This window comes from Cibotium barometz, chromosome 21 (genome assembly GCF_041138505.1).
Source record: "Cibotium barometz isolate CiBa-2024 chromosome 21, ASM4113850v1, whole genome shotgun sequence".
NCBI lineage: Eukaryota > Viridiplantae > Streptophyta > Polypodiopsida > Cyatheales > Cibotiaceae > Cibotium > Cibotium barometz.
Window position 1 is genome coordinate 47,714,630 of NC_141066.1, and position 8,898 is coordinate 47,723,527.

General features: G+C 40.3%; 2 protein-coding genes across 2 annotated transcripts; both read right to left on the minus strand.

Moving 5' to 3' along the window:
- Nucleotides 1–3,016: 3,016 nt before the first annotated feature.
- On the minus strand, nt 3,017–4,117 carry LOC147627269 (uncharacterized). Its single transcript, XM_086815263.1, has 4 exons — nt 3,995–4,117; nt 3,661–3,911; nt 3,505–3,579; nt 3,017–3,400 (listed from the first exon to the last, which is right to left on the minus strand). The coding sequence occupies exons 1-4, from the start codon at nt 4,092–4,094 to the stop codon at nt 3,017–3,019; spliced, it is 810 nt and encodes a 269-aa protein (XP_086671389.1). The 5' UTR covers nt 4,095–4,117.
- Nucleotides 4,118–4,185: 68 nt separating this feature from the next.
- LOC147627270 (uncharacterized) lies at nt 4,186–6,451 on the minus strand (the record flags this gene model as incomplete). Its single annotated transcript, XM_086815264.1, has 7 exons — nt 6,012–6,451; nt 5,949–5,956; nt 5,714–5,814; nt 5,497–5,628; nt 5,104–5,416; nt 4,384–4,641; nt 4,186–4,286 (listed from the first exon to the last, which is right to left on the minus strand). Coding segments are annotated over exons 1-7 (1,353 nt in total), but the record flags the coding sequence as incomplete, so codon positions are not given.
- Nucleotides 6,452–8,898: the final 2,447 nt, after the last annotated feature.

The following is an 8,898-nucleotide window of genomic DNA, read 5'->3' on the forward strand; positions in this document are numbered from 1 at the left end:
TAGTGTAATGTATGCATGTGGTCACTCAAGGCTTAAATCAACATTCCAAATTTCCTCGTGCTTTCTAGTGTTTTAATGTCATAGATGGATTCCTTGGGTCTTAACTAGCACAACTATGCTTTGGGAACGTGAATCGGTTGTATAGTTCGGCGGAGAAACACCTGAAATCCTTATTTTCTGGTCAATTTTGGCATTCAAACTTGAATATCTTAAGATATAGTAATGATTTCAATACTTCAAGGCTATGGTAGTAGTGACCCATAGACTACAGGCTAGGCATTGGTATACTAAAATGTCAATTTGGAGCAACTATGCAACAACCTGAAGGTTTTGTTGAGACAGGCAAAGAGCATTTGGTGTGTAAGCTCAAGAAGAGCCTTTATGGTCTTAAGCAAGCACCAAGGGAATGGTACCATAAATTCCATTCATTCATGCTGTCTCAAGGCTTCAAGAGAAGCGACTTTGATCATTGCCTCTATACCAAGAGAGCTACGGATGGTAGCTTGATCATCTTGATCCTGTATGTGGATGACATGTTACTTGCTGGTAAAAGCAAAGATGATGTGACAGCCTTGCAATCAAAATTACATTCGAATTTTGATATGAAAGACTTGGGTGATGCTAGTCATATTTTGGGCATGCGTATTCAGCGAGATAGATCTCAGCAGTTGCTTCGTTTGTCTCAGGTAGAATACATAAACAAGGTGCTCGCACGGTTCCACATGGAACATGGGAAGGCATTGAGTACACCATTGTCTTCATATGTGAACTTGTCTAGTAGAGATTCTCCTAGTTCTGATGAAGAGAAGGCTGAAATGGCAAAGGTGCCATATGCATCAGTGGTTGGTAGTTTGATGTATGCCATGATTGCTACACGCCCGGATATTGCATTTACAGTGGGAGTGGTTAGTAGATATATGTCAAATCCAGGCAAGAAGCATTGGGAGGTGGTCAAAGGTGTGATGAGATATTTGAATGGCACGAAGAATGTGTGCATAAGTTTTGGAAAGAAGGAAGCATGTGTAGTTGGCTACACGGATGTAGATTATGCAGGAGAATTGGACAATCAAAGGTCCACTTCTGGCTATGTCTTTTTGTTTACTAGAGGGGCTGTTTCATGGCGATCTCGTTTACAGAGTTGTACATCACAGTCTACTACTGAGGCAAAATATATTGCAACTTCAAAAGCATGCAAGGAAGTGTTATGGCTTGCGTGTCTAGTAGTAGATTTGGGTATAACTAGTGAGATGCCGATTTTGCATTGTGATAGTCAGAGTGCTATCATGTTGGCCAAGAATCCAGTGTTTCATGCAAAGTCGAAGCACATTGATGTGAAGTATCACTTCTTGCGTGAAGTGCTTGATAATAAGCATATGCAGCTTGTCAAGGTTCACACAAACAACAATCCTGCTGATCTGACAAAAGGCTTACCTTCAAAGCGGTTTGCACACTGCAGGGCACTCATGGGTGTTGGGTAGATGGTCATTATCTACCTGTCACTGTATTTGTGTGTATATATATATATATACATGTTCACCCCATACTTAAAGGCACATTGTCCTTTAAGTGGGAGGGTGTTGGGGTGGTAAAGCCCAATGTGCCCAGCAGCCCATAACTGGGTGCGTCAATACAATGAGCGTAAACCAATGAGCGTTGCGAGCAAGGGTATTTTATGAGCAACAATTCCGAGATAATAATAAAACCTTATTTCCCTATGAAATACAATACCTCCTGAAAGAGGAGCCACAAGAATATGCTTTAACTGGTTGGCTGCTTGGAGTTGTTTAATAACAATAAAGAAGAATGCAAAATGGCATGTCATGACATAGAACTGGAATGCAACAAGGTTAGTTTGTTAAAGATTGTCCAAAGCATCATTTTAGATATTCTTAGATACATGGGATCTCACATATACACCTTACTCACACATATAGGTAGACTTATGCATAAAGCTTGCATATATCCAAACTCAAGAAGTGCTCCTTCATGAGAAGATAAAAGCTGAGTTTTACTATGAATGATAAGGAGGGTTTGAATTTAAGAAGAAGACATCATCTATCAATAATTAAGGTCATTTTTATTTAAGACAATAAGAAAGTGTAAGGTGGCACAAACAAGAAGCTTCAAAAAGAGGGTAGTCCAATTTGTGAGTCTACATGATGGACTAGTCCAAGGGGGAAGAGGGGGCTATAGGATTGTCCAAGAGAGCAACATGATCCAATGTATGAAAAGATGGAGCTAGTGCAAAGTGTGACACCCTCAACCAAGGTGCACATGGAAGATGCATCAAAGGAAATAAATAGGCAAACAATTAGGTCCTTGTTACATGTTTGTAGTCAATACAGAGAAAAATTTTGAAAAACGCATCATCAACAAAAGTATTATAGATGGATTTAAGAGATATATTGGGCAAATTTCATCATGTCTAGGACTATGTGCAATTTTAGTAAAGGTCCATGAATGTGATATTAAATCATCTAAGTTGCCAACAAGAAGGTTCATTGTTCTTTAGTTCAAGTGAGAACCAAATTCATGCGATGTGCATGATTTCAGGGTTCTAACATCTCTAGCCTCAAACATACTCATGTATCTTATGAAGCTACAGAAAAACATTAATCATCAAGCTACAAAAAGTACCAACAAAACAAGAGAATGGCTTGTGAATCCTTTATGACATAGACCTGCAATCCACCTAATACAAGAGTCAAGTAATACATCATCTATCAAGCTCAAAAAATGAAGCTATGAGTCTGTGTGGGGGGACAGGAAAGCATGAATCCACATAATCCAAAAATAGCGCTATGCAAAAGACTACTTCTCATTTGCTTCATCATCAAGAAAAATACACCTTCTCCTACGTTTCTCCCGTCCCAATGATCGATCATCCACAGTGGTGCTTGTCATGTGTATTGCCATTGCCTCTGCATAACATGGTAACTCACTTTAAACTTCCATGACAACATCAAAGAAAAAGAGAAAAGAAAAGTGTAATAGAAAGACATGCATGTTTTACTTACTAGTCGGATGGTGCATCATACACTTCATAATCACTAGAGGATGTGTCACTTTCTCCAAGGTCTGCCACCTTTTTTGTGCCATAGATCTCCTCTATATATGGTGAAAGGTAATCCTTGCATATCTCCTCATCATTATCAATGACCAAGCAACCACGACTGGTGTGCATAGATGCCTTTAATATAGGCCCTGTCCCAGCCCCCAACTCCAATATTGTACCTGTTCGTGGGCAAAGAGCCTCAGTAAACATAAGCATATGAGAGGGACTCCTCTCTAGAATCCCTCGCCAACTACCACTTTTTCCACCACGTCGTGCTCTATTGCTTGAAGGTAAGTAATGACCAATAATCTCACAAGAGAGGTCCTGCTGCAAAATATTTCCCACCTACAAATTGAAATACACATAGTATTAAGTGATCACATTCAAAAGTAACCTCCAATCATTTAAATTCAATGCACTCCTAATAAGTACTGAAAGTGTCATTCAACCTTTAATGCACTCTCACTATTGAAAGGAGGATCCTTTCCCCTCTTGTGGAATGCCAAAGCATAAAATACATTCACCTATACAGGCAACAAAGAAAAAACAACACAATATTAGATGACAAATAGCAAGAATTAACATTCAAGTGAATAGACTTAAACCTTTTGCATATGTCCATGCTTTTGTAGCAGAGATAATGACTCAGAGCTCTCCATAATCCATCTGAAACCTAGCTCCAAGCCTGTACGCTTTGCAAAGCGCTCCACAGAAACAAGAGAAGAACTCAAGCAAAACACTAAGACCCATCCCATATCATCCATAACACATGATGCCGCCAATAGAGAGAACTTCATGTGGTCATCTGTAAGGACATTCCATTGTGGAATACCTTGAAACCCATGAATAGGCAAACCTGCATATTAATCATGTATGTCAGCAAGTTCCTTTTACACAAACACCATCACAAAAAAGGAGTATACATTAAAAAAGTTTTACCAGTAGGAAGATCAATGAAAGTAAGGTCAACACTCCAACTACTTGGCTTGGAATTTCTCATCTTTGGACCTCCACCCAAACGCACATAAAACTCCCTCATAAAAGCAAACCCCTCATTGAAGTTTCCGGATGCAAACTCTTTTTCCAAGCACTATGTAATCGTAAATCCAAACCTTGGAATGATTTTTGACTCCATGCTTCTCCACGAACAAAAAGCTAGAAAGTGGAGCATACACCATAGCTCCCTTGGTACTTGTCTTGTGTGCTATAGGACTCTCCAAATTACGGGTGTCTATAGATAGTATGTCCAACAAAAAAACAAATTAATAAAATCCAAAAAACTATTAAAAACAAATATTTAAATACAATCCAGAAGAACCCAATGTTACCTTTTATTACATCTCCCTTTTTTTGAGAGGGACGCCCCTTGTTTTTTCCCAAAGCATGCATCTCTAGCTCTTCTCTCTCTTTGATAGATTTCAACTCTGCCTCCATTTTCTTCCTTTGCTCCTCTGACATCTCGCCTGATGACCCAGAATCAGATTTGCATTCTCCTTTTAAATGTTGAAGGTATCTCTCCTTCTCCTCCTCTAGGCACTCTCCTTTCTTCATGTCAATCCACCAAGGGCAATGCTTTCTCTCCCAATCCGTCAAGATAAAGACTCCATTAGGATCTTTACCTTCACGAAAGATGGAAGAGGTATACATACTATAGGTTGGAGGAGAAATCACAACCCAAGCCTTGCATATGTCAGGCAGACCATTGATTGTTTTCTTGGCTATTAGATGCATTAAAAACCTACAAAAGAGATATAATAAATCAACTAAAAAATAAACACGGTTCATAAGATTTCAAGAAACAATACAAAAGAGATATAATAAATCAACTAAAAAATAAACACGGTTCATAAGATTTCAAGAAACAATGCAAAAAGAGAATTACCTATAAACCAACCGTCTTGAGGAGTTTTTCAGATCCACATGCTTGGCCGACGGAGTTGCCACACTCATCTCTTTCTGGAGTTCATAAAACAGCACTCCTCTATAACGGTTTACAATATCTGCAAAGTAAGTCTCTATGTGCACATCGGCAGGTAGCTCCACCTTATTCACCCCCTGAGTAGAATCTACCACTTGGTGTAGAAGCCGTGTGGCATCCTCCAATACCTGATCCATCCAAACCTCCTTTGCAAGCCAAGGAATGTAGTGGTGATCTCCAAGTGGCATACCATAGCTCTGCCGAAAGTTCTCATCTGCACCTAACATCTTTAACATTTTCAGCTTGAGATTTTGGGAACAAGCAGCACTAGAAATGGCATAAAGTTTCTCAATTGAGATCTTAAACTTCTCATCCTCAAAGGGCAGCTTCCATAATACATTGAACCACTCCTCTGAATTAGATGGATTTACCACCGAAAGATTCTGTGCCACCAACAGAAAAGATTTAGAAGAAGAAATTATTTGCTTGTGATGCCAAAGAACCAAAAGCAGAAGATACAAACCCGTGTCATCCTTCTATTATAGGATTTAACGACACTCCTCCTAGCTAGTGTCTCAGCCTTAATACGCTCATCCTTTGCCAAGCTTGAGGGAATCTTCTTAATTGCCAATTCTAAATCTGATTTCCATTTATTCTTCAAAAAATAACAGCCATTAAAAAAACACTTAATGACAAAAATAGCAAAGTAACATTCTTAACCACCTTTATTAAGTACTTACCCCATATACAATGGGTCCAAGAATAGCTTGAGTGAGAGGATACCAAACTCGCCTTCCAGATTGTGCCTCCCTAGACCTGGCCTTCTCCATTGACCTCTTATCTTCTTCCGTGAAGGAGTCAGTGAAATTAGATGGATCAAGAGAGCAAACCGTGCTTGTATGGAATAAGTAATCTTTGAGGTTTGTCTTCACAATAGCCTCTTCATTCATTCTTCATGAAATAAATAGAAACAACCATAAGAACTAATCAAAACAACCATAAATACAATGTTGAATATACAAAATGTGTAATACTCACATGTTTATTCTTTGAAGTGCAGCGATAAGCCTCATCTCATCTTGTTGATTAGGCACAATGAATTGCGCCATAACTCGAACATGTCTCTTCTTATCATTACGATACATCTCCTTGATGCTCTCAAGCCAAGAAGCGGTCCTGTGATTTCCCTCCCAAACATAAAACATCTTTCCACTTAACATAGACCACTCATCTTTAGATGCAATCTCCTCCTCAAACTCTTCATTGATAAGCTGCCAGTTTTTGTCCCATGTCTTCATGATATCTTCATCCACTTTCTTTGTGCTGCCATCTGGTAGATTTATGGAGAGAACAAACATACCTTTCATCATCAAATATCCTTCCTCTTCAAAAACCTTCTTTAACAATGAGAGATCTTTTCGAAGCTCTCGCACCCTCTCGTTGACCAAGCATCTACAGAGAGGGATCAATGGAGGCATGGAACCCTGATTAAGTGCCAAGCTGTCTATGAACTCAGACCCATGTGGCTTGATGATGGATTGTGGAATAAGATCATCCACATCTTTCTCATCCTTGTCACTAGAAGCATCAACCTGTTGTTGAATCGGTATGAAAGGCTCAGTTAGAACTTTGTCTCCAGCTTCTTTGCTAACTTCCTTTTGAATGTGACTCCCTTGACCACTCTCTGCCATTTCAATGGTCTTTTCACTACCATCACTAGGTGGAGATTTTCGCTTTCTTCCCACATTCTTGGCCGTTGATGTCTTCCTTTTTCCAAGAGCAGGTGACTACAAAAGACATTAAGAGCAAGTGATTATACAAGACATTGTTCTTTGCAACACTATTTTGCCAGCGAAATACATAAGGATGGAAAAACACTTGACATTACATGCATTCAGAGTTGCATAAGACAAATTCACAAATTTCAAGGCATTCATGCACCTCAATTAACCAAAACGAGGAAATTTCAAGGCATAAGAAAAATTTCATAACACATACATGCGAAATAGTCTTCGCCCTGTTCACAAACACACACACACACATACTATTTCGCTGGCGAAATAGTGTTTACCTAAGGCAAATATTTTGCCTCTCTCGTCTTCATCATCACCGCTCTACACATGCCCTTCAATTCAAATCGAAAAAGTCTTCATCACAAATAACTTTCCACATTGCATTGAGTGGAGGATGGATGTGTACTCCAAGTTGGGAAGGTTTCCACATTGCATTGAGTGGAGGATAGATAGGTATGCTCACAAGAACACACACATACACTATTTCGCTGGCGAAATAGTGTATGTGTGTGTTTTAGTTACCACAAAAACACACACAAACACTATTTCGCTGGCAAAATAGTGTGTGTGTGTGTTTTTGATAATCTGCAATGAGTGTGTGTGTGTGTTTTTGATAATCTTCTGAGCTTGGCCATCACGACATAATCCTGCAACTATGAAAAGGCGAAATAGTGTGTATGAGTTTTGGCTACCACAAAAACACACACAAACACTATTTCGCTGGCGAAATAGTGTGGGTGTGTGTTTTTGATTGTCTGTAATTTGGATCTGCCACACCTCTATTGCCTCGGGACGAAAATGCGAGCGCACAAACACACTCACACACACTATTTCGCTGGCGAAATAGTGTGGGTGTGTGAGTTTTCGTTACCACAAAAACACACACAAACACTATTTCGCTGGCGAAATAGTGTGGGTGTCCGTAATTTACTGCTCTTGTTCCATATCTTGCCCCTACTTGCCCTCATGAGCTATCAGCTATCCCTCCAATGCTCATGCATGTTTCTATTGGTTCTTTTCTTATTCTTGATCAGATGAGAGGATGAGAGGAAAGTGACCATAGTTTAGGCTCACAAGGTTTAGACTCGCATCAAAAGTGCATGTTGTCTACACAAACACACTCACACACACTATTTCGCTAGCGAAATACTGTGTGTGTGAGTTTTGGTTACCACAAAAACACACACAAACACTATTTCGCTGGCGAAATAGTGTGGGTGTGTGTTTTTGGTTGATCACCATATCTATACGCATTGTTGTCCCACCATATCTCTACGCCTAAGTTACATCCACCATACATGAGTTGTCTACGCCATAGATGAGCGGTACGGCATGATAGAAGGACGCGAGCACACAAACGCACACACACACTAATATTCTTCGCCTTGCTCACAAACACACACACACTATTTCGCTGGCGAAATGGACTCGAAATACCTTGCTGCTGCCCACTGATCTCCTTGTCCCACGCTTCATATGTGCTGCCCATCACTGATCTCCTCGTCCCACGCAGAGGCTGAAGGCAATGCTCGGGAGAATTCTCGGGCGCAGAGGCGGAAGACAATGCTCGGGCGCAGAGGCTGAAGGCAATGTTCGGGAGAGGGAACTTGCTCTGGCGTAGATGAACGAACTTGCTCAGGGGGAGATGCAACGAATTAGAGTCAACAAACTCACACACACCCAAATTAAAGGCTCTCTGACTCACACACACCTACCCAAATTAAAGGCTCTCTAACTCTCCCTAACTCTCTCTAATCCGAGTTCACTTTCCAGGGTCTCACCCGAGTAAAAGGCGCTCCAACTCACACACACCTACCCGAATAAAAGGCTCTCTAACTCTCTCTAACTCTCTCTCTCTCTAATCCGAGTTCACTTTCCAGGGTCTCCCACACTCGCGTCCATCAATCTCCAGCCTAGGTTGCACCTAGGTCCTTTACTCACCCACCCATTCACTTTAACCACTCGCCCTCTGGTAAGCGGATCTAGAGAATCCCTCTTTAACTCTCTTTAAAAAGGAGGCGGCGGCTTGAATGACACACACACACTTGTTGGGTTTAACGCATTATACGATTATATATTCTCTTTATGCTACATATTATAAATAATAGCTATTTTTAACCTTTTATAATAAT

Coding starts and splice junctions, on each gene's coding strand:
- LOC147627269 (XM_086815263.1), bottom strand. CDS start 4,094: ATGAGGGAGTTTTATGTGCGTTTGGGTGGAGGTCCAAAGATGAGAAAT. Junction 3,580..3,660: donor AGCATGGACATATGCAAAAG/GTTTAAGTCTAT, acceptor TTGCCTGTATAG/GTGAATGTATTTTATGCTTT. Junction 3,401..3,504: donor ATAGTGAGAGTGCATTAAAG/GTTGAATGACAC, acceptor TTCAATTTGTAG/GTGGGAAATATTTTGCAGCA.